This window comes from Plodia interpunctella, chromosome 10 (genome assembly GCF_027563975.2).
Source record: "Plodia interpunctella isolate USDA-ARS_2022_Savannah chromosome 10, ilPloInte3.2, whole genome shotgun sequence".
In the NCBI taxonomy this organism is placed as follows: Eukaryota; Metazoa; Arthropoda; class Insecta; order Lepidoptera; family Pyralidae; genus Plodia; species Plodia interpunctella.
The window spans coordinates 7,311,019-7,338,090 of record NC_071303.1 but is presented as its reverse complement, the minus strand read 5'-3'; the positions used below and the strand labels follow the sequence as shown (position 1 = coordinate 7,338,090).

At 33.2% G+C, this 27,072-nt stretch overlaps 1 protein-coding gene across 6 annotated transcripts in view; it reads left to right on the top strand.

Annotated features, from left to right (window-relative positions):
* tfc (triforce) overlaps positions 1–27,072 on the top strand; it is a 51,866-nt gene that overhangs the window by 16,051 nt on the left and 8,743 nt on the right. Inside the window, exons 2-4 of one of the 6 annotated variants that reach the window (XM_053750592.1) lie at positions 9,152–9,403; positions 12,115–12,165; positions 25,790–25,893. In XM_053750592.1, the coding sequence (XP_053606567.1) occupies positions 9,152–9,403; positions 12,115–12,165; positions 25,790–25,893 (407 nt within the window). Of the gene's footprint in view, positions 1–9,151; positions 9,404–12,114; positions 12,166–16,285; positions 16,436–22,674; positions 22,919–25,789; positions 25,894–27,072 lie in introns of those variants that run through there. The other 5 variants (XM_053750595.1, XM_053750594.2, XM_053750597.2 and 2 more) reach the window with 5 other exon arrangements.

Here is a 27,072-nt window from a genome sequence, read left to right as displayed (position 1 = left end):
GTCACGCTTTCACGGCTAAACCCACAGACATATAACCCGCGCATACTAAACCGCGTAGTCGATTTTGACGAAATTTGGACTAAGCATACTTGATGACCCGAGGCCAAACGGGTGAAAACAAAAGCTGCAGCTAAAAATTATTTTTTTAGTGTGCAGTGGACTGCTACAGACTGATGATGATGATTTATCTATTTTTTTCAATCACTCTGACTGACTATATACTAACAAAACCTTTTCGTTTTCGAACCTTTGAATTAGGATTGGGTATCATTTAGAAGCAGCACTACCTATTTTGTTTATTGCTTGAACAAATTAACAATTGAAATGTTAGAAGAGAATCTACATATAGTAATACAAATAAATTACATTGCTCTAATTGTAAACTACTCTAACAAATCTTTTCAACAAAGAAATAGTGCTGAAAGAGAGATTCAATTTGCCCGGATTAAAAGTCAACCCGATTGGTCAAAATGCGGCGGACATTCGAGAGATTCAAAGGATTTAAAATGCAAAATGGCGCCGATAAATACGTTAAGAGGAGGAGGGGGGGAGATCACCCCACTCTTCCAAGCATTGGCATGAAGCCAAAGAACAATCAGCTTGCGTTTCCTAAATAAAGCATTTCAAATGGGATTTCTTCATCAAGTCACTTCACAAGGTTTGCAGGTGGTTACGAGAAATATTGCACAGTGGCGTTTTTTTTAATTAATATAGGTACTCCTTGCATAGACAGATTTTTATTTGAACAAAATATGAGCACGTATCGCTTCGTACTATCGTTGTAGTTTTTCCCAAGAAGAATACTTATGAATAAAATATGAATAAAAAATACATATTTTATAGTTGCTAGCTGAGTTGGATTTATTTTTAATGACGATAACACAGAACCATTGACATTCTGTGCACAGAACAATAGTTTTAGAACACTCCTCAGCAATACGATGCTACGTTTTCAAATCAGACAATTTTAAACAAACGATCGAAAAAAACAGCTAAGTGTTTTTTTTTTATTCAACAAATCGTAATTTTGATCAATTCGAAAACTAGATTTTCTATTGAACCGACTGATGCTAATATAAATTTGCGATGGTGGAGCTTGCGCGATATTTAGAATTTTAAATTGCAGTGATAGACTGGCCTCGAACTTGTGCACTAAAAGCTAGACAAATACATTTTCAATATGGTGTGAGTCACTGATGAAAACATATGGATATATAAAATGGGCGTGACCTTATCGTGTCTGCTATGTATGGAATGTTAAAGTGAATCGATGACTTTTTTAGGCCCCCGTATCCAAAGGGTAAAAAGGGACCGTATTACTAAGACTCCGCTGTCCGTATTTTCAACATAAATAAATTTTGTTAGGTGGTTCACTTACTTCGTAACAATCTTATGCTAAATAAAGCTCACGTTATATTGAACGATCAATATATAAAAACATATGTCTACACATACGCGAAATAAAAATTTCACATTTCACACGTCCCACAAAATGGTTAGAAACATATCGCTAAATAAACAGATAATATTATAATTTAATTAGCGTGATTATGTTAACTACTGATTAAAATATAATTTCATACATTTCCTACAACTGTGATGTATAATTATAGTAACATCAGTGACATTTGTTGCTGCAACCGGACGCGAAGATAATATGTAATGAAAGGTTAACTACATAGTATATCTACTATATTTGAAGTAGAAACTAAGATGAATATGCTTAATAAATTAATAACTTTTAAGATGACAAATTAAATTCACACATTGGTTGGCTTTTAACGAAATCGTAACTTGCAATTTTGCAATGTATGTCCCTATGTCAGTTCGGGTGGTCGCCCAGTGATCCGAAACGTCTGGGAAATAGAAAAGGTATGTGCGCGTTTAATACCTGTTATTTAGTATATAATTATACCACGCGAAAGTTTAAAAGTAGTTCGGGTGAAATCTTGCAAATCAATTTTGAAGCAGAGCGGAAATTTTGTACACACGTTTGGTTTGGATGATAATGCATTATTATGATAAGCATGATGATGGTGTACCCAGGAACGGTTTCAGACGTTGGCACTCCTCAACCGTTTACTGCACGGACTTTAGTTCTTATTTCTATTTTATCTTTTATAATTAACTAGATGTTGCCCGGGGCTCCGCTCCCGTGGGAATTTGAGATAAAATATAACCTATAACAATTTTGGATAATGTACCTTTCTAATTGTGAAGTAATTTTTGAAATCGGTTCGGTAGTTTCGGTGATTTCCCGCCTCAAACATACAAACTCACAAACGCTTACCTCTTTATAATAATAGGTATAGATGACTTATACAACAAAAAATACGAATTGCAATAAAACCTGTAAACTTTAAATAAACATTGAATTTAATAACTGAAATTATTTTCTATATTATATTGACACAGATACATATGATTTAAGTAAAAATTACTGGGTGTCGATTGCTTTAGTTGTTATTACGAAAATTGTGTCTTGAATGGCATTTTACAATCATAAACACTTTATAATAATTCAATATCGTTCAATTATGTACAGTTTAAGTAAAAAACTGGCTTTTTGTTATGTCAGCATAACATTTCAAGGCTATATGAATACTTATCCTTAAAATTTGTTCTTAATCAAGATAAGTACTTAATCGTATTAATATGTACTTTTTTTTAGTTTTGTCATTTCGTTCATCTAAGCTTGTTCCAAGTTCTTTGATATAGTGGATATCACCAAATAGCAAGATGGCGACCTTAGCCTCTTTTGTTACCGCAGATTATATATAGGAAAGATCTATCTTTTGTCGCGAAAAAACGCGAGCGAAGGCGCAGGCTGCCAGTTAAATTAAGTAACTGCTTACCTACAGGTAACCTCAGTTTAATTGCCAGTCAGTGATATATTTATTTCATCTCAGATGATGATCCGTAATCATAATTAATTTACAGATTAGCGATTACCTACTAATCCAAACTACCTAGTAATCACCTTTGTTACTGTTATTTGAAGGCTTTTGAAAGGAAGGCCGTTGTGTGCATTAGTAAATATTTGTTTAAAAACAATGATATGATAACCCACTACTAGGTTACGTGATACTTATAAAACCACCATAAAACAACACAATTGTAGACGGAACCTCTGTAGGTATATTTAATATACATTTTTTATTATTACGGATGGGTTGCACCAGTCAGCTTTGACCTTAACTTTGACCTGCGCAGAAACGTAAAGTACGCCATTTTTATCTTGTTAATTAATTGTTAATATCAGATATTACAGGTGCAACTGAGGCTAACTGTCAAATAGCTATAATGAGAAAAAGTGGTTATAATACATCAGTGGTTATAATATTAAAAATTAAAGTTATTTTCTGAAAGTTTAAATACCTTCCAGTTCCAGTAAAGGGTAAAAAATTAACGTGAAAACATTAAGTAACGTATTTGTGATGTAGCTTGTAGGCAGGGCTTTAAATGATGAAAATAAATAAAGTCTAAAGTCTAGATCATTATCACCGAATAAGGGCGAGTCAGCTATATACTATCTCTGTTCTACTAACTACCTTATAGCTCAAACAACAAACCTTAGCTTCACTTTAACATAACCAGCAAACTTGAACTTGAAATGCGTTAAGTGATTTATCTGACATTTATATGTCAATGACCACAATTGGTAACTAAGTGTTACTGTATTAAGACGCAAGGAGACTTCACTTAGAGTAGTGGGTCAAGGTGTGATAGAATTAGTGGTAATTTGATCAACAATAGGGTGACAATATGTAGGTACAGTCAACAGAACATCAAGTTACCCTGCATGAACCTCTATGCCGTGGTAATAGCGGCGAATTTGCAATGAATTTGGGTAGGTTGATTAGCTGGTGACTACACAGACACACGGTTTGTGCGGGCACGGATTTGCCTTAAGGCCAGAGTGGGCAAGGGCCTAGGGCGGCAAAGTGTTAGGGGCGGTCAAAAATATACGGATGTACTCCGATGATAATAGGAAACGACCCAAAGTAATACATAATATTATATGTCAAATTAAATTAGGAGGTTTCGATAAATGAGTTTTATTTTTAATGTTGAGTTGGTGAGATTTGATTAATTTCATCAAGAAATAATTTGTTGACTGCAAAATAAATTTATTTATGTAGTTAGTGCCTAAAAGATAGGCCATATAGTTACAGCCCTCTTCAAGCCTAAAGGTGGCAGTAGAAACTATATGGTAGGTCGGCCAAGACTAGAAATCCACCTCTGGATTTAGACTATCTTTAATCTTGATGATTTTACTGATGACTTTTAAAGGTCCCGTTCTAGTTATCGTTAAACGATGTCGTTCTCAAAAACAATCACCTAACACTGGATTGGCGTTACTATAGCTAATGAAGCTATGATTGACAAGGATTTTACCGCAGCAAAAGCTAGATCTGAAAACTGAGATTTTTCGAAATGCTAATACGTGTATGTCATGGCTTATACAGGTATAAAAGTTAATATAAATGATATTTGATTTAGATTGTCGATTGTCAATTTGTCATTAAACGAGTTCCTCATACGCCTTTATTAAAACAATGAATTTCAAAAAGTAACAAGAGCAGTAAAGAAATGCCGGACGATCGTTATTGGCCGCAGCTGCGTAGGCGATAGATTTTACTAAGGCTTTCGATACCGTATCTATTCCCATTCTTCTTAGAAAACTGGAAGGACTCGGGATTAGAAGAATACCTTTGAAATAGCTCAGTAACTATTTGTCAAAAAGAAGTCTAAATGTTAAGATTGGCAGTAGCATCAGTGAACTCTCCCCAATACATGTTGGAGTTCCCCAAGGTAGTACACTGGGCACAACCCTCTTCTTTGCCAGCCATCACCGACAACATTTTAAGTATAATAGTAAAACAATTTCAAAAGTTCAAGAACGATACTTACTGGTCGGTACCCAGCCTTAGGCATTCGACTCATTGCGTAACATTTTAACCTTTTGAGTTATGCTTATTAAATTATAATTGATTAGTAACATAAAAATTTATACTTAACTTCTAATTGTGTGACCACTGTGTACAAAATGCATATAAAATTAATTAATATTTTGACGGCTACTGCACTCTAATCGTGATTATTTGAACAATTCAAGATATAACATAGAAGTCGAGAAAAGATCTCGACTTATATGATAAATAACAAGCTATTTTCCAATTAGGCAAATCAGATACGTTTTTCTAATGTCATTAACAAAAAGCTTGTTTGACAGTGATATCTTGTGAAGTTACAATTTGATTACAAGACTTTGATCAGAACAAAAAATAAACAAAACAAAAAGTAAATTAAAACTGATGAATAGCAACATTTAATTAATTTTTATATTAATAATTTTTTTATCACCTAGTCAAATGGCTAATTATCGCTTTAATTACATTCTTAAATACTTTGTTACAGCAACATGTAAGTTAAGTTACAGCATATGTATTTGTTTCATATTTAACGAATATAATAATACACAATTAAACAATTAAGTTTAAATTTAATGTAATCCTAACTAATATTATAAATGCAAGAGTAAGTTTGTTTATGTGTCACCTTTACGCTCTATCTACTCAAACAATCTTCTTGAAATTGTACATAATTTTATATAGTTTAAAGTATAGAGAAGGATATAGAGTACCCTTCATCTCGGAAAAATGACTGTTCCCGTTCAAAATTTATGCAGGCGAAGCCGCGGGCTACAGCTAGTAAGCCATAATTACCCAACATCTCTCAACAATGTGGAAGTTATTGTAATACCTAAAATTAAATAAAGGTCAGATAGGAATCTTTACGAAACCTGTCACAAGCACTACATATTTAGAAGTCGGTGAAATAAAGTGAAACGGTATCATCCCATCTCGAATTACATAAGCCATAAATCGGATTGCAATTTGAAACTTGATTGTTTGTGTTCATCACATCGACTGACTTACTCCGGAGCTGTGTCCAAGGATATTCTTACAAAACATAGGGTGATTATGAATCTATCTCTCATTGAAGCCTGTGGTAATTCTAAGAAAATTTATTCAATTGAAATATCGCCAAAGTTTAAACAGACAAAGATAAATGTTATGTGTCTTGTATTCCCGCATGCCTTTACATTATACGACCGTTTAAAAAATATATAGATATTTACATTATAGGCGAATGTCATAGTAACTATAAAGTCAGACAAAAATTTTACTCGCCTAATAAATAATACTTTAAAAATGAAGTCTTGAATTAAGATGCAATTTTTCTTAAAGGCAAGTCACATATTAATAAGAATTTGCCTATATATGAAAAAAATATACGGCGTAAGACTTATGACGTATATACACGCCAAGCAATGACTATATTTTATGTAATAAATGTCTCCAAGAACATAAAAACTTAAGTTTAAAGCCCCTGCAAAATGACTTTGATACTTGAATCACTGATGTTGATAATATAATGAGCAATGTGGATAATATAGTCCTTTGTAGTTAATTATCTATTCGTGTACCTACTTTTAAAATAGATTATTACCTATACGCCTGTCCTGAAATAAAAAGACTCGCTCATAATAATTTACGAATACATTATTTTTGTTGATAACTGTACTTTTTTACGTTACCAAGATTTCATTGTTTTACTGCATACCTTTATTGATTATGTTTTAATATAACTATAATATTATCTCCACTATAAAATCTAATTTGAGTCTACAAAAACCATTTGAAACCGATCTTTCAATACAAGATCACGATAACAATCTATAAAGTTTAAAATTGTACGGTCAGCATAAGAAGTTTTGTAGTTGAAATCATATTTGTGAAACAATAATATTTCTAAATATATTATTATTGTAGCAATTAAATGAATCTTATTTAATAATTATTTTAGTAGCGTACACAGAAAGATCATATAAATACTAAAATGTAAATTGATTTTATTTTTTTATTAACAACAAAGTATAATACACTTAATTATTTAAACTTAATTGTACAATTTAAAAGCTAACAAAAGGTGGACTCAACGGACCAATAAAAAATAGGCAAAATGGGTGATGCTATAAGTATTCAAAATAGACCAACGGGAAAGTAGATTAATCTTTCCGGAGGAATAAAAAATACGTCGATAAGGGAAAATATTAAGTTTAAAATATGTGACATGTGCGAATTAATATAAAAAATATTATATTTTCTATAGTAAATAAAAATCCAATATTTCACAGCTTTTTTGTCTGACCGTAACTACCACCTGTGATGGCGATAAAAGAAAGTGACCAAACCAGTCTCGTTTCCACTCTTCAAACTTTTTACAACACCTCCAAATCGATTGTTGCTTTGTAGTTCAATGAAAAGTAAAGTGTAACATTTCATATCACGCCATACTGTTGAGTATTTTCATTGTTTTTGTGTTCGCATTGATAAGTTTAACTACTGAATCGAGTATAAAGTTATATACTTTTACGTTTGATATTTTGCGTTTAATGTTTTATTACATTAGCATCGTCAAGTTCAGCAACAATAAAATAACTTGTAACTACATTAAAACAATGTTACATAACGAGTCTCAAGCGAAATCTCAACTTGTAAGGACCATTACTATTAAAGGTAATGTACATGCCCACTTCCAATAGTTATAATGTAAATAAAAATATTATCCATTTCCTATGATTTATTTAACAACGTTGAGTTGAATGCCCATGGTCAATTGTTGTAATACGAGTACAATCTCTGCCCACTGACTCATGTTCTCTTGTTCTGGTCGTGGGTAGATAACTAACGATCTAAACTCAAGAAAGACAACGTGCAAATAATTTTAGGATTGCAAACATCAGAAGAAGAGCCTGTACGTTTACAATCACTTCATTGAAGAAGAATACTCTAAATATATTACTGAACCCACTTGTTTATAAAAAAAGTTTTATGCTTATTTATGTTGAGGGTGAATTACATATATTATCTTTGTAATATATTTTTTAACTTTAAGAGAATGTGGATCGGTAGAGTTGATTTCTGTTTGTCTGATATTTTAATCTACAATACTGATATTTTTATAATATATCTATGCGTTAGATGCAATAAACTCACTTCAATACAAGGTTCTTGATTGACCAAAACATGACACAATCGTGGACTATTGAAAGAAATTATTTTTTTGTTCTTATATACTTGTTCTTTATTATTGTAAACTTACTTACACGTACCTATTTTTTATAGTACTGAGTAAGCAAACGGGCATGCGGCCACCTGATGGAAAGTGGTCACCACAGACCTAGGTTTTATAACACTAGGGGTTACCGGCCCTAAAAAATTCTTTTCACCCTCTTTTTGAATACTCCGGCAGGGAGCTCAATCCACAACATCAGAATATGCAAGTGGAAGTTCCTTTTAAAACGCATACTAAAATCCGTGAGCTCTTTTTGCATCAAGCCAAGTTTGAGTTCCAAGATGTGAGAATGAAATCCCAGTTGATGGTGTTATTGATATATGGCGAAACACGAAAACACTTATCTTTCTTAAAGTTACAAAACCTTTACCTTACCTTACCTTACCTTACCTTTAATTACTTCATATGGAGACATACATACTTTGCATGTTTCTGCAAAGAGCAAAAAGAATAGGTCACAATGCAAGGTGGCCATCAATGCCAACTCTTAACATATCCTCGGCGGCCCTATAATTATTCCTTCCGTACATTCACCACTACAATTGCCAATCTATTGTTTTCGTAATCTATGTTCTAACAATGTGAGGTAGGAAACACTCCAATTTGATCTTACATGCCGACGCTATCTCCTCGATTGATCGTATTAACTACATCTACGTATGTTGATCTAATATAGAGTTATCAAGTACGGAATGTACTTACAATTGTTATTAAGTACTCCAACGTTATTACTCTTTGTCCCTCAGTCGGACAAATTAAGTGCGCTCATTTTTATATCTTCTCCTTTCTTCACAGATGTGAGACCTGTCTCAAAAGAACATCATCAAACTGATTACGGAAGCTTACATTTCCACATGTAACATGTGTCTTCCTATTGATATATGTACTTTTAAGGCTTGTAAGATTGGAGAACGGATAAAAATGACGTCGAGACCATTCCCTCTTTCGCACCAATGCACAGAATTCCATCGCACAGTCATTTTTATCTCTTCTCCTTTCTTCGCAGATCCGCAAGAGTTGGCTCGGCAGAACAAGATTACGAAGCAAATATTGGAAGTGTTCATACAGAAGAAGCTAGGGTTGTCGAGAGGTTACGTGAGGCCACCGTCAGTACAAGAGATCCTACCGATGAAGATACCTGAAGAAAGGAAGGTTAGGAAGATTAACCAGACAGAGGTCAATGAAAGCCAGGAGTTTGCAGAAGATGACAGCTTGCAGAGCGTGGAGAGCGAACAGATTGACTCGATTTATGCTGAAGGCACGTATTCCTTTTTTGTTAGGTATATACGGGACAGGGTAAGTTACTTAGTTGAAAGATAGTCTTGATTTTGTGTATTCTTACGAAAAATTAGAAGTAATATATTTTGTGACTAATGACATATTTTTCAAATATAACCGTCTATCTCAGCACGTTCAGAGGCATCGGAGGAAGTGAGAGGAGGAGTTTCAGGACATCGTATGTATGTGATCATACCTACACATATCAACAAAACCGCAACGATTGCATGTATCACTAGGTAAATGTGAAGGGCATCATTGTTCAAATATTTTATGTATTGCAAAGTATTTAATTGGTGTCCTGACTTTTTTACTACATGCGTTATACAAAGATCAATTTGAGCGTTTACACTATATACAAAGAAGTGCGTATTTTACGTAAAATAAATAATTATTTAATGGTAAAGCAAAGGCCAATGTTAGACGACAAATATGAAGATATGCGTGTGAATGTGAGCGATCACGCATAGCACACATTGCGAAAATTGGTCAAGAGAACCGAGCATGGAGGATACAGTACTGATTCTATAGAAGTATAACTTACAACCATCTTGTACGTAAATGAAATTGTCTTCTTTATAGGCCTTTCCTTTGGTACGAATAAGTTTTTGACAGATATGTTGTCATTTTGTGCATTGTAAAGTATTGAGTAAGTTAATTATAGGTTTATTTTATGTCATAATAATTATTTTTGATTGTTATTATATTAATTATTATAATATCAATCCATGTCCACACTAGTATAATAAAGAAAAAGTGTTTTTGTTGTTTCTTAAGAATAACCACAAGAACTACTGGATCGATTTTGATGAAATTTAGCACAGAAACAGACGACACTATACAATTAATTTATCAAAAAGTGAATAGAATGAAGAGAAGAGAAGACAAATAATTACATACATAAAAATAATAGTATGATATTTTATTTCTATAAGTGCTATGATGGCATTTTCTGTACACTCAGCTTTTTGCCGCTGCAATTTCCCAAGATAGGAAATCTATTTGCTTCGGCCAATTTATTTAATCCCAGCAAAAATGAGGAAAGCAAATAATATGCAATCTTTGTGGTTTGCGTGCAAACATCTTGCTGCAACAGTGATATTGACATTTTTCTTCTAAGTACATTTTTTCCGCGTGGACATAGCTTAAATAATAATTATCGACATCGTCCATACCTATTGCGAAAATAGAAACTTGGCAATTTTATTGAATATCCAATTTTTTTTTGGTTACATTCCAAAGAATGTTGAATTTATTTTACTCAAATGTCAAAAAATGTGTAAGTACTTTATTTTTCACATTATTATTAAGTTGAATATTAATACAACACAATATATAATAATACTCTTTGTCTGATCTTTTCTATCGTTATTTTTTTATTTACTCTACTATTTTGATAGTTTTCAAAATTGTATTTACTAATGTAACCATAACTCCCATATGTCGACATATAAATTTTGAGGCATACGTACAACAAGACATAATTAATTCATGTTTACTTTACATGACTTGTTAATAGAGGGTAGTATTTTAAAAAAATAGGAATGTATATAAATTATTGGGTGTGCTTTCTTGGCTCTGATCAGAGATCGAGCCCAAAATTAACGAACTACTATGTTCACTAAACTAAATTACTAAATGAGATCTCATACCCAAACTGGTATTGCCAGATAACTGAGTTATAATTATAACCATAACCGTGCAGTTGCCATTTCCGGAAAATGTCGGTCGAAAATCGCTGAAAGCTGCATTTAGAGCAAACGCAAGCAATTTTAATGAGATCTCCTTTGCTGGATTTTCGATTTGACATCAAAAAATGGAGTGCAGTTTGACTTTTTGGATGTTACATTTCGTAACATTAAAATACATCCCACAATATATATTTACTCTCTCATTCATAATCGATCGGCTCTGCAAATCATATTGCCAAAGAAAATACTATTCAAAAATATTATTATGCTTTATCGTTTAAGGATTCACGTTTGCCATAATTAAAAAAATATATAACGTACAATATGTACTCATTGTTTTAAAATTCGAAGAATTGATCTTTTGCCCGTCAAATATTTTGTCGAGCTAAAAATGGCACCTACATTCCTATTTTCCGAGACACACTGCCGCCAGTGTACGAGAAAACGTGCAAAAAAGAGCGTCGTTAGTACGCACTGACCCATTTCCTTGCGCGACAGTGCACTCCTCTAACTAGAAAACTAGTTCTGCTTCTACTAGAGTACATTATGGTTTAATCGTCGTAAACTTTTTTTATTTTATCCGCTAGCTGTTGCCCGCGACAATAATTAGCGTATTACATTTTCCATATAAAATATCGTTGATTCGTGGCTGTGTTTTGACGTGAACAAAGGATAAACTAATATAAAAAACACACCTCCACATTTCGTAACATAAGTATAGATACAAAACTATGAATATAGGATATTAGTTAAAATAAAAAGAAATGAAATTATCAAATCCAAAAAAAAATGGTAACTGAAGATTTCTAAATTATTTCAAAACCAAGAAGGTTGTAATAATTTACTTTTCGTTGGTCAAAACTTATCATTATCAGTTTGAATTAGGTTGAACATGATTTACTAGAGGCAACGCTTGCCAAGGATATGAAATGATTGATGATCAAAGACAATAGACTCACAACAGATTCTGATTCTTCACAAATCATTTCTTTGTTTACAGGAAGAGGCAAGAAGTACCCGGGCTACGACAACGAAGTGGACAATATTGATCGTAAGTTTTTTATTATTTTCAATTTATTTATTTTATTTAACTGTTCCTGTCGAGAGAGATACAAAAAAGAACGGTAAATCGGAGAGTAGTGCAAAATTTCTGCTACGAGCGAGTTTTTTCCAGCAGACTCATGCGAGGAGTGTTGTCATTCTTTGCTATCTTGTTCTTAGTACTGAAATTATTATATTTCTGCATGTCCCTATTTAAGTAATTGAAAGACAATTGTAGTTTTATGCTGTTAATTCGTAACTTTTTCATATTAATACAACTATTAGATAGGTATTCAGTATTCTTGCATAACTGCAGATGTCTTTTTTGGCATTGTTCTTTAAATATCGATTTACGATGACCTGTTATCGTCTACACACTACATTAGTGTGCTAATGCTGGTATAGTCTTACAGGTAAAGTCAGTTGATTATATCATACATTTTATCGATTACAAGATCCTTTTAGTGGTCATCTTTAAATGTCAACAGCTCGATGGTGTCTAAAAATATGCCCCGCAGTCATTTTAACTGAGACTTAGTTTTATTAATTGTACAGTTCAATTTTCTCTAAAATACAGTGCATATTTATGACGTTACTAAGCACACGAGGCTACGAACATACAAAACAGGTTACTGCATAATTAATTATAGTTAAATAAATAGTAATAACCTGTAATCGTAAGTAAGTTTGTTTTTTACCTCTTCCCGCTTACCTGTTCAGCGAATCTACTTGAAATTAACTGGCAATGCGCTAGAAAGAATGAATGTATATGTATGTAAATATGCTTAACCAAAAAGAATACTTAGTTATTTGAGTTTCACAATAATAAGAAGACCAACTTTTGAAATATATATATAAAAAACAATAAATAATTATCTAAGTTCGATAATAAAACGGTATGCCATTTCTAATTAGTGGTATTAAATATTCAAAACTGAAAGGATATGACTTACCACCTAATTAAAGTTAGAATTAATACTTTTATGGTCTTTGTATAACCTAATTCGTTCATTTCATTTATATATTTACAGAAAACCACAAAGTCATTTTCTCCTAATAAAGTTGGCATCTATTTCGTCACTTCATAATACAACGTAGGAATTCGCACAATGACTAAACGGTGCGGTAACATAGCTCGCTTGCATAAGGATTTACGAATCATAGGAAATTACGATTATCTAGTGGAAAAACGTTTGAATTTACTGCTAAGTGTTTGCCAGAAACTGTTAACACACTATCATCATTATATTGCATTTCGCTACATAGTTGAAACTGATAGGTATATAGATAAGTAAAACTTGAAGATTACGTAGTACTAACGAGTTTGTATACAAATATAAATGTTCAGTAATTTTCATAGACCACCACTATTGCTTCTGGTGAAGGAAAAAACCTGCACACCGGTTGACAATTGAAGTTAACGACTATTTGCCGCGCGTTTACGTCGGTAGTCTAAAAAGTAATGGTCAGATACTTTTAGGCGACATGAATAAAATCTGACACCAGTGTCAGTAATAATACACTTGAAAGATGAAGAAGTGACAAAGTGCATGATATTTAGGCGTGTCAAAAAACCACTTCACACAGAAATCCGTTGAGATGTGATTACCACATCAAAAGATACAATATGCGCCAATCAACACCAGAGGATTATTAATATTACCCCATACAACATTGGCCAAAATTGCAGTGTTGGATCATTTGCAACAAATACATAAGTATAACCATGACTTTTTACTTTCCAGATAATTTACTACGTGAGGCATATAATCTCTGCCATTATTTGATTGTTTTAAATAATGTTTTTACTTATTCTATCAATATATGTAACTGGCACATTAAAAAGTTTTAAAGAAACTCATTTACTCTTAAATGAGTAGAGTCAGCAAAAAAATATCATCTTTACTTCCAGCTAAATATTATAATGTTATCCCTTCTCATAAAACTTAATAACCTGTACCGACGAAAAAAAGCTTAAACTTAACCATGCAGGTTAAGTTTAGCTTGTAAGCCGAAGGTCTCCAGGTCTTTGGTCGAAAGTCCTTGCCCTTTCGAGGTCGATAGCTTGGTCTTGGAGCCCAGGATTCCCTACTGAAGGAACCTTGAGCTAAGACCAGTTTTAAGGCACAAGTTGGAAGCGGGAGACTTGTGCAGCGATGTGAGACGGCGAAGGCGGCGCAAGCGTCGGTTTCGTATAAATTTAAAACGGTCATCTCGCTTTGCTGACAAGGAATCATAATGACATTTTAAAATTTTATGTCAGTTTTTTTGAGCATTTTTCTTGAATTAGAAACGTTTAAAAAAAACTGAAAGGAACGAAGAATATGAAAAAAAAAACATATAGGAAAATTCACTGTGTTTGATTTGACTTTGTCGTTTTATAAAATACTTACCCATTTTCCTTAAATCTTTCATACGAAACATTGCAAAAAACAGCGAAATTTTAAAAATAATGGGAAACTTTTGAACCTACAATTACTTACTTCTATGTAGCGCCACAGATCAGGAAAAAGGAATGCAGCGCACTCTTAAAATAATCGGAACGGAGGAATTAACTTTTCGAATAATTGAAAAGCGGGTTTCTGACGTCTCTGTCACAAAACGCAAACTTACAGGCTTTTGACATCCGCGCGGGAAAAATGCCGCGCCAGTTATTCCAACGAATGATTTTCTTTCACAGAGCAAACTTTGAAAAATATTGTCATAATGAGCATGGAGCACGAATCGTCTATTTATTTGCTTTCTAAATTTATTGTAATGCTACTGATATTTTATTACCTACAAGGTATTTTGAGAATAATAATGGTTGTGGAATATATTGATATAATAACAGATTGATAGTTTAATTACCTCATAGTCTATCGTTATAGTAAACCTATATTTTCATAGTTAAATTTAGTATGTAGGTATTCTATTCTAAATTAGCCATCTGAACTTTTAGGGTATGACGTCATTTATGTAAACAGTACACGAGTATGTGGAAGGCGCAAGTATCCGAAAAGTAATACAAAATTCAAGATTGTCATGATATTATTTCGGTTTTAAAAATAAGTGTAATTTTGGAACATCTTTTGATTATGACGGTTATTTATGATAATAAGCTTTGAACATTATTTCTGCACAAATTAACATATCTATTATATACTATTAAACAAGCGATACATATTTGTATATACTCTGGTACATGTCCATACTAACGTTTTAAAAAACGACCCTATAACGATTTTGTTGAAATTTGAAATACTGTTGCTTAAGGGCACGGGGTATGCCCATGCCTGCGGGAATATAATTTTTTCATAAACATTTAACAACAATACCGCGTACGGAACTCAGTTATCCAGATGTGTGCTAAATGCAAATACCTATCTGCATTTTTTTATAACCATTTTCAGTCATCTTAGTAACAGACGACTGTGGACTGTTATTATGAACATCGAACGAGTTAGTGTAGGATGTCCTTCGTATTTGCCTTGACATTTCGATGGAGACAAGTAAGTAGATGTAGATATTTTTCTGTATTGGACATTGTTATTTCTTCTACTAGTCAGACAAAAATAGAAGAAAGCTGACTGCATTTTGTCTCTCATTTTACCCTCTAGACTTGTAGTGGTGCATTCAAATTGAGATTTTTATAAGTTTGAGTGTACATGTATACTATTTTTTATGACAGAACAGAACAAAATAAATTTAGAAATGTGCGAAATATGCGAAAGCATTCGATACGTGCAGTATTTTCACATTATTTTAAATACAGCCAACAGCACAGCAAACACCCTAAAATCATTGCCAATGCACCCTTATCTCCGTTGAATAAAGATGCTTATACAGGTGACTGTACCTCCTAAATGGTATGCGATGTAATATAGTGAAATCAGTGTTATTGACCCAAAATTACCACCGAGATGTACCCTCGAGATGCTAAAAAAATATTAGGCAACCAACCACAAGGAAAATGTACCTATCCATTGACAGATCATACACGACATTGCATTTCAATAATTACATCATCATCAATGAACCTTGTAAAGGTCATTTCAAATGACCAGTGGGATGCGTTTGCGCCATCTTCAGCAAAACTACGCTTGACCAAAGAATGTGGCTTTCGAAGGTTGCAAAAGCTCCGATACTTTAGTAGAACCGCGACTATCGTGCCAAACGCGCGTTTCGATTTGCGCGCGCGCCGATCGGTTTGGCTTTCGAACGTTATACTTTTTACGCAAGTGTCGTTAAGGGAATCAGTGTTTGGCCAGAGAACAGAAGTAAAGTTTTATTGTTTTTGTGTAAATATTATTATAATATGAAATTCCTTTATAATATATTTAATTATTTTCCTTTATAACTAGCACTTTTACCCAAACATTTAGTTAAAATGTAAGATTTATCACCAAGTTAAGTATGATGAATAAATTTTATTAAAGCAGAGCATTAACTAGAAAGACGTGACTTTTTGTCAGGCATCGAATGCAATAGAATCTACTAACCCATGGAATTAGTAGGTACTACGTACAACTAATTTCAGCATCTAACCACAATAATAGCTAGTGTCACTTTTATAATAAAACTAATTGAATATTTTATCCACACGCAAACATATTTATGGAAGTCGGATGATATTTGTTTTCCAAGTTGTAACATATTTATTTTTATGAAAAAATGGAAAAATCTAAAGGAAACGTGTGCAATTTACATATCAATATTAAAATAATACGAATAATGTCTAGACTTGGCTGAATATTCTTTTTTCCTTTTTTGTTTACATTAGATGTAATGTCACCGCGATGTCACATTCATACCTACTGACCTTAAAATCAAAACAACAAAAAGTGAATTAGGTAGAGGAAAAAGAAAAAGTAAATTATTAGGCATATCTATACAAATTATAACTATTTAATAACCTATGTATTTGAAGGATAAACCGGTAAGTAGGTATACTTTGTAAAATATAACTTAGTCCTATGACCTATGACAGATGTTAAATAGTATGAAAATAATACATCTGTCTCTGTCGCTCTCATTACGAATGTATCCTTTACGAAGTATAGTTATTCATCTTTGATTTAATAACAAAAATAATTCGCAGTCATTTATTATTTCTGGTAAAGTTTTTTAATATCTAATTTAGTTTATAATAAATAACAGTGCCTAAGTATTGTTGCTCTATCATTTTTTTATATATTCATATAATTTTTTTTTCCATCTATTAGTTATTCTCTCTCTGTCTTCTGACGAATTTCTCGGTTGCATCCTCAGGCAAACAGCGTCGTGTCTCATGGCCCGCAAATTACATTTTCATAACGGATTACGGGTATCCTTAGTTATCGGACCATTGCATTTTTCTGTCCAAGTTTTTGGTCCTTGAATAAGTCCATATCTTCTGTGGATGATATACGCAGCGATGTCCCTCGTCGCTTCGTATAACATCCACATAGCCTGATAGGCAACAATAGCATTGAGGGTTGACGTTAGGTGGCCGGTTGTAAAATCACAGCCGAATCTTCCAAATCTTAATGTTTATTTTTTACGCAGTCTTGATGGGGCTTCGCGGCGTTACAGCCCCGAATGCAGCCAAGAGGCACGGATGAGATGTCTTCCGGACATTGTCATTGCCTTGGCCTTATATTTTCTGAGTCAGTATTATCAGTAGTCTGACTACATTTCTGAACGAGGTCATGGAGCTTTCGAATAATAATTGTCTTAAGATCTCGTTGGATTAGACACAATAAGATATAATAACAATTCTTTATTTCGGACAGGATCCATAATAAATTTTGGCAACAATGTTTTTGTGTTAGTAACTTATTTAAATGAATCTGTGTTCATTTATGGCCCCTTCACACTGCCAGAAATATACTCGTAATAGAGAGAATGCTGTTGGGCTCGCATCCGCTGCATCAGGGAGGCTACCCGGGGAGGAGGAGTATCTTATAATAAGTACCAAAGTTATAAATCGTCGTATGTTTTACAAAACATACTTACTTTGGAGTATGCTTTGTCAGTATGTATGGTACAGAGACAAAATTATTATAACAAAATTGTCGAAAAAAGTCGAGCTAAATGTAATTTATGTAATTAGTGTTGATATTGCATAATTAATCTATCAAATTGAGTTGTCTTCCTGTCCTACTTATGTCTATTGAATTGCATAATGTATTTTAAAAAAAGAACAGGTTTGATAATCGGGTCTTGATCAACAGAATTTATACTAATCATTTACTTTGTGTAAAAAAACTATGTCAAAAATTATAAACAGCCAGATACCAATGGATTATGTTCATAACAAGTGTAGGTAGTATCTAATCTGACATCTGTGTTGGTTTTATAATCGGTCTTGGCTTCAGGGCGACACAGAGCAGCCAATAAGAAGAAGAGAACACGTTCAGAGGGCTTATCATCATCTCTTAACGCGATCCACTTTACGACCTAAATTGAACTGCATCGCAAATTTGTACCATCGACTTAATTTTTAGTATGAATGCGATTCATTTTAGGTTCCTAAATTGAACTGAGTTGCATTGGAATCGTTCTTTAAAAGTTTATAGTAGGCCTGTAGATGAGAGAAATCAGGTTTTTCATACTATAATGACTGTTATTCTCTTTGTTTTTGAGTAACTTTCCCAAATATGCCAATTATGTCTCTAATCTACTTCTTGAATGTCAACATAATTTGTCTCACAGTGACACGACTGAATGCGTGAAACGCAAGTTATAAATCATCTCGAACTGCATACCAGCCATGTATTACCTAGTTTCTTCTAAGAAATTCATTGCGTCATACACTCGCGAGTCGATCGGGCGGGCGGCCATCTCCGGTGACACGACGAAAAACCAGTCTTAACTGGTATTTCCCGCGAAATGGACCCGGATGATTTGCAGACCGCGTCCGGACGGCATCCAGATGGTTCCCGACCATCACGCCACGGAAATTTATTGAATTCACGTCTAAACGGATTAGCACGGATTAAACGGACTTCGTATCCGTAATCTACATTGAAATGGGATTCGCTTATATAGAAGTACCTACATAGTCCATTTTATTTTGAAAAAATCTGTACTTATACTTACTTACGTTGCGCGTTGTAAGTACGTTTTCTTGAAGATAGAAATTCAACCTGTCTAACTATATATATGACCGGGGAATATGATTTATTTTAACTTTCAAGGGGTCTATACTATTAGAAAAACAATTTTGTTCCTTTTTGTAGGTTATTTTCTCTAAACTATAAAGTCATGTTCAAAACAACGCACTAGCCTTGTAATGATTACCGTCTTTTGGCGCTCATCTAAATCTAGGTTAATCTGCAAGGATTTATATGCAACACTATAGAGGCTTTCATCACATCTGATAGTGCATTCTTTGGACATGAAGACCTTCAATGTAAAATACGTGTAATTTATACCTAAAGAGAAATTTATAAATAGAAACACGGAAGTTAGTTCTTATCACATTTAATTATAGTTTTACGTAAACTTTGCTTTACTTTTCATAATTAATAAGCTAATAATTAGCTAATTTTAAAAATATTATATGTTGCATCCTGTGCTATTTATAAACAAGATAAGAGCTATAATAGATCTAGCTCCCTCTCTCAAATCATATCGTTTATTCAGAAATGAGATCCACACAGACACTTTTTCAAATTAAATTCTAGGTAGGTATATAGTATATAGTAAATTCTCGAAAAGCTACAAACTACTGCCATTTTGGAACGACCACTACTGAAATGAAATGTGGAAACTCATTTAAACAGTGGTTAGTCACTATCATACCATTATCTGAGTGTGTTGCTTTGCAAGCATGCTTTATGCTTGCAAAGCAGAGCAGAGCCTCGAGTATGTTTTTTTCTTCTTCCTCATCGGCAACCTGTGTTAGATTGGTACAGGCAATCACCAATCTAACACAGGTTGCCGATGAGGAAGAAGAAAAAAGCAATTTATTTTTGGTCTTTGTAAAACTCTATGTAGGTAAGTAACTAGCTACAATTTTTAAGTAATTCCAGGGAATTCGAAGAATGCTAAAGTAACCAATTGAAACAACTTTGTTAAAAATCCTAGTAAATCGCAGATACCAAGAACTAGATACAAATTATTTCTTGCTACATGAGATTGACAAATGTTCGCTTTAACAAATATTGTTGGTATTAAAAAAGATACTGTCAAAAAACATTTACGTACACCAATACCCTTTTATTATTAGCCTGTGGATGTCGTGTAGTATCCCACTTCTGAACAAATGTCGCCTCCTTACTTTTTATAACAAGATGTTATTTCTAATTACAATAATAATTATAATCGAAAGTTTGTAGACATAAAAGCTTACAAAAATTCAAAGCAAAATGTCTATGCCATTAAATATTGGAAATGTTTTAACCCTTTCCTATCGATACACAATACTTATCAACTAATATTTATCTATGTTTAAATACATGGAAAATCGTAATCGTAGGACAAGTTTTACTTACTTTTTAAGATTTACTTTACGTAAGAATATTGATTAAAAAAATAAAATAGAAATATGTATTTTCCCACATACATTTAGATAATTATATGGTTATAATGGTTCGATTTAAATAATTATCGGTAAAAAAGTATCGGTAAAATAAGTATGATCGATTTCTTAGTAAATCTCGCATATTTATAGGGTAATTTACGTAATAGATTGGCATTTGTGTTAACCACTCGCGTCGCTGCCTAGTTTGGTGGACGGTTACACATATTCCATTACTATTAGACGCGTGTGTCAACCGGAAAAGGCAATTGACTAGCGTTCGATAGGCGCAGGTTCAATTCCGTTAGCTTCATTGAGTTCTGAGCCTGTTTAAGACCACTCATATTTTCTCTCTATCTCTTACCTCAGCGCATAACGTTTAAACCAGTATTGGTAGCCTAGGATCTGCTTTCTTACTTTGTCTTCTCCACTTCGGCATCCGTAATTGTCAGACACGCATAAATATATATTTTTTGTTTTCTCTTTCTGCTAAGATAGACTTAGGTGGAACATTTTATTCTCTGCGTAATTACGTATTAACACACGGATATTCGGAAATTTCGGGAGAAAAGATCGGAAAAAAACATGCTTAATGTGACCACTCATTACTACTTAAGCAGTTGGTAAATGGAGGTCATTAAATCATAATACGCCAGGCCTTAAGGTGACTTGTGCGCATGAAGCACCTTCGCGAAGAGTGAAACGCATTAAGCAACATTCGGCAGCTATTATTCAAAGTACCCTGAAACTATACTAACGTAACCATATTATACCAATAAAAATAATATGTTTTGTGACGCGTTATCCCGCCATAGAAGCATTAGGCAAGTGTCAGTTATTATTGACTCTTGCCTAATGCTGAATTTGACTACCTACGATATTTTGTAGGTAGTCAAATTTAAAGGTATTTTTTATGCGAAATTCCTTTAGCTTTAGGACGCCATAGCCCCGAAAGTCACCAGAATCACGCGAGAATGAAAGAGAGAGTATATGTAAATCGAAGTCTGTTTGACAAGTCTAGGTCGCCGATTTCATTTCAAGAGCTGCATAACCTTTCGTCCACGCTGTGTGACATAACACAACTTACATAAATAAACACGATAATGCGCCTCGCATGTCTTTGGGTCTTTGCATTTCCATTACAAATTTCCTGTTAAGTATAATTTAATCATTTTTTTAACTAGCTTGTTTTTTACATTTACGATAAATTCTATACATATTAAACACACATTAATCTACTGTAGGATGAGCTGTCTTTCTGGATTCATAACTTTTATTTTTTAAAATTAATTTTACAATTTAAAAAACCCAGTTACTTATGTAATATTCGTTGTCATCATCGTTTTAAAAGTGTTGTGAACTTATATATATTTCAGTTAACTTCTATTCAGTTCTATGACATATAGGTAGTATCGAGCATTCGAGTCATTAGGTGCAATTTATATAAAAAAACTATTGTCATTTTAATACTAGTGACCGATATTAGATATTTCGCAGCGGTCAGTGAAGGATTCTCAATGTTAATTGGTACATAGTTTTGATAAAAATCTATTTAAATTGCCGCTGTTCCAATCAAAAACACATTCTGATGCAATTATAGATTTTTGTAACAAAATAAATACATAAAGTGTACCAGTGGAAAACGTTGTTGCTTATGAAAGGAAGGGGCTATTAATAATTTGTACTTGTTTGTAACTTTACAGATTGTATTGTGGCGCAGACTTCAAATAAACAAATAATTATTAAACGTAAGGAAGCCTATAGCCAACAGTGGGTCACTGACTGAGAATTGTTACTATTTAGATCAAATTACAATAGAGACAATTAAAAAATCCAACGAAGAAAACCAAAAGTACATGTATCGTAGGTAAATGTATATATAAATTAGTATTACAGTCAAGAAAAAACACAACCCGAATTGTTTTCTTACGACGCCTTCTAATGCACACATAACAAGTGTTTATTTAAAAATATTTAAAAAGGAAGTTCATATTTCTGCTATTTCAAATTTGTAAATCCATTACCTAACCACAGCACAACTATTGTCGTTAAAGGTTGGCCAACTCATTACGAATACTTCGGCGAAGAATATATGAACTGTGACATAGACATTGTTCCAACATTCGGGTGTTGATAGCTTACGGTGGAAAGTGATAAACAAACAAGATGTGTTATCGACAGTTATGTGTAGTGCTAATGCTGATCAGCTGTATAGCAGACTCCAAAGCCGTCAATTACAACAACAATTTCAATAGCAACCAGCTCCTGGGAAAGTCAGGTAATTGTATTTTTTGACTATGATAGTTCACTATCATGTCTTTTTCATCGTATTTGAAACACAGAATTTGAAAGTTTATTCAATCCTGAGTTAGAAACTCAGGTTGGACAAACTTGAACAAATCTTTGGATGGTTATTATGGTCCAAACCCATTCAATATCACAGATATCCATATTCGTCAGTCTATAGATACCTCTCTTTTTGGTCGAGAAACAAAAATAGTCATCATTATTGTATATTCCAGTCAGATGCAGTCTACATTAAGAATTCGTATTTCGTGCATCCAAAATTCCTGCACGAATTCGCTTGAAAAATTATATTGTGTTGTAAAACATTTTTGAGTAATAATACATTTTTACACGTTTTAGGTATGTTGCTTGTATTTTTTTCTCAGTTGTTTTTTGTTTAATGTTCTTGCATCAATTTTATTTTCAAGTATTATTATATCGTCAATTTCTAACGCAAGTGGAGGCCGTGCTCCTTTAACTCAAAATATTTCTTGTCACTTGGAGTATAGTTACTTAGATCAGTCGTATTTCATTAGATAAAAGATATATTCAAGATCTCAAAACTTGAATATGCTACCAAATAGACATTGCTAAATAGGTAGATGTTATTAATAAACACTAATTGAATATGACCTACCTAGATATACATAACTAAACACGTTTATGCATTGACACCTAACTGGTTGACAATCACCAAGTTTTAAGGGTGACGAAGTGTCAAAAGATTTAACACCGAAGCAGGTTCATTTGAAAGAAAAGTAATCTTATTTATAAATGAAAACCACTTTGAGTAACCATAATCCTTGTAATAATGACAGGATTTTACAACAAATTACCTATTTATTGCCAAAGATTTTTGGATTATTTTTTATAACCACCTCACGGTGGTATGTAGTATAAATTATTTTTGTACTATTTTAACCATGTGACCATGGCTATCGCCAGTGTTCATGTGTATAGTGAATTATTACCCGGATATTAGGTACACCGATTGTGAAATCCTATTCACAGCAGTTCACTTTATCTAAATCATAGATAATGAATCAATGATTTAAGATTCAATCATTAATCATACTATCGCCTGTTACACTTCTGCATACCAACAAAATAAAACATGATGACAAGTGTAACAATTCTGATTGACATAGGTGCAATTTGTTACTAACGAACTTTCTATTTTACAACGCTCTATTGTTACAGAACATAATAACATATAACTTAATTGTAATGATGGATAAGTAAGGAATAAGATGAAAGTTAGTTACTTTATCACAACTTAGTATGTTATAAGTATTGAAAATTATGTAATAAATAATTAATTGTTGGAGACAATTAACAAAACAACAGCAATGTCTTCCTTGCAAATGCTATTGAAGGCTTGGATATGAAAAGGGTTGTATAGAGAAATTAGTGTCAGATGTATATAATTATCTTGTAAAAGATCTTCTGACCTGCTCATAATAAATTGAAAACCACGGAGGTAATGACTCGATACTGGTTCACGTAGGTAATTAATTGATAAAATGACATAGGTTTTATTTGACTCTTGGAGAATAACAATATAATATTAATGCTTATAGATATCATTTGCATCCACGAAGTTTGTATCTCGATGATGTCAACTGTGTAAAGTAGGAAAGAAAATGTGGCTAAGGAAAATGCGCTCATATAAGACACACAAAGTTGGAGTTTAAGTAACAATCACATTTAACATAAAAGTTGAACGTTTTTAGTGAAAATCTTACGTGACCATGATGCAGTGACGACCTTAGATGGCGTGTTCTAGATCATGTCCCACTTTCCCCGTCAGGTTTACTTTATTATAAGTATTATGCCTTTTATGTAATCGAAATAGACGAATAAAACATGAGCAATCATGAGTTTATCTTTATTAACTTTTGAGGAGATCATAATACGGTTAATTTTAGTGCAGTTAAGATAAACACCCTTAAAAGAACGAATAAGGACGGCCTGATGTTATCACCTTTACATACTACTACATTATTCATCTAAAGATCTCTACAGACAGAGAAAGCTTGGTTTTAAATATAAACTTCTAGCGTTTAAATTACGCAACGCAGAAAATTGTTATGATGCCATTTTCATGGTGCAATAAACAATCGAGCGAAGACACAGCGGGTCACTAGTATGGATATAAGTGGCTAGACGTTTGTAACCAACGACCTATAGGAAAGTATTCATCGATCATTACATATATAACAGTAGTTGTAAACAATAAGTACTTGTATTGTTCACGGAGAAAATCCTATAAAAACTTCGCGTAAAATTTTATTCGTTCGACGTTGACACAGATACCGACCAACTCTTTGTATTCTGTGTTCGAAGATAAAGCGTATATTTTACGATCGATGCACTAGTAAACTTAGTAGCTACATAGCATCACTAAACAATGTAGTGAAAGTTTTTGGGTATTTTATGTTTCACTAAATTGTTATATCTCTCACTCTCTCTCTCATCTCATCTAATCTCTTCTTCTGCCTGCTTCGTAAGAGATAATGTAACAATTATGCGAACTTTCTGTGTGCATAAGCACAATTGAAGTGTCGTTCAAGAAAGATTCTTGATCCAAATTAATCAATCGTTTTGAAAGCTACTTTAAATCTTTATTTTAAATCTTAAAAATTTTAAATTATGACATAAATGAGAAGACCAAAAACTACCCGTGGTGATATACCTACTTAGTTGGTTGTTACAAGTCATGCTTCTAATATTTTTATTTTATTTTGTTAAACTGTATTCCAGAAAACAAAAATTATACATACTACATTAAATAAAAATATGTGATGTGACTCAACACATTTTTTGTGGATAATTTTTTAGAATTTTCCTAATTATGTTTCAGAATGCTCGAGTTGCAGTGACGAAAGCGAGCTTGGCGTAACGCGGTGGACAATGCCTCTGCTCAAAACAGGAGAGAAGCGGTACTACTTAGGAATATTCTTTAAGGTGAGCAACACTAACAATAATAAACATTCCCAAAGAGATTGTCATCAGGCGCAAAATCCGCGACGGTTCTTCAAAATTAATAAATTTTTACGCGGATCCTGAACTGCGGGTTTAACAGCCAAGAACGAAACCCGAGGGAGGAGAGAGAGAGATGATGGCTGAGAATGCAAGTTTTTACTTACTGTGCTGAGTTTACATAACGAAGCGGAATGCACTAAAATATAGGTCATTTCAAGGCTATTTCCCACCTCTTAATGAGGATATCCATGCGGGAAAATAATGAAGCTTCAGTCTATTACTCTATAATCTATGATCATTATATTGGTCGTAATTTAATCATGATTTTTCAATAGATGCCCCGTAAAATCATTAACACTTCGACCAAATTAAATTAACAACTCGTATGAATGAAATCTCGACCTTGCTTGCATTTGGATGAACCTCTATTAGGTGTTACGTAATTGAGAGAAACTTTATTAACTGGTCTGATATATTGAGATTAATGTTAACTTTTATTATACTGTCGACCCATGTCGACGATATGAAGTGTTATTTTTGTAATTACTCAATATCTGCTGAACTAGAACGATAACGGTCTAATAAATTTATAGTAGATTCATCAATCTCTTTTTATTGAGAGACCTAAAATAACTGAGGTGTAAGTATTTATAATAAAAAAAACGTGGATCTTGGCCTCCGATACTAAGATTTTCCACTCTTTCAAATTCTGAGCCACATCTTGCTTTTTGGAGGGCAAGTACTTCATCACTTCAGTGGTACCTGAGACGTCGTTTCCCTCTTGGTCGTTCCGTAATGATCCTCTCAACTCTCAACCATCACCTTTAAATGACTATAGTTCTCGTCCACTAAATGGAGGTAAGTAGTCGTAAAAGTCATGTCAGATGCCTTTAGGCGACTTAACTAAAATCTGACACCAGTGTTAACAATAACTCGACATGATGATGAGTTCTCGTAGAGAAAATTAAGGCTCGGCCACTTGGCTTAGTGAGGTGCAGCTGATTGAATCCAGTTTGAGAAATGGCAAACACGTTTTATATTAGCGGCAATGGCAGAGAAAAGTCTGGGGTCAGTCGGTTACATTCAAAGACTCAATTACAATCGTCTAATAGAACACAATTTCCTTTCCGATCACACGAGCATAACCAAGACGGACTGATC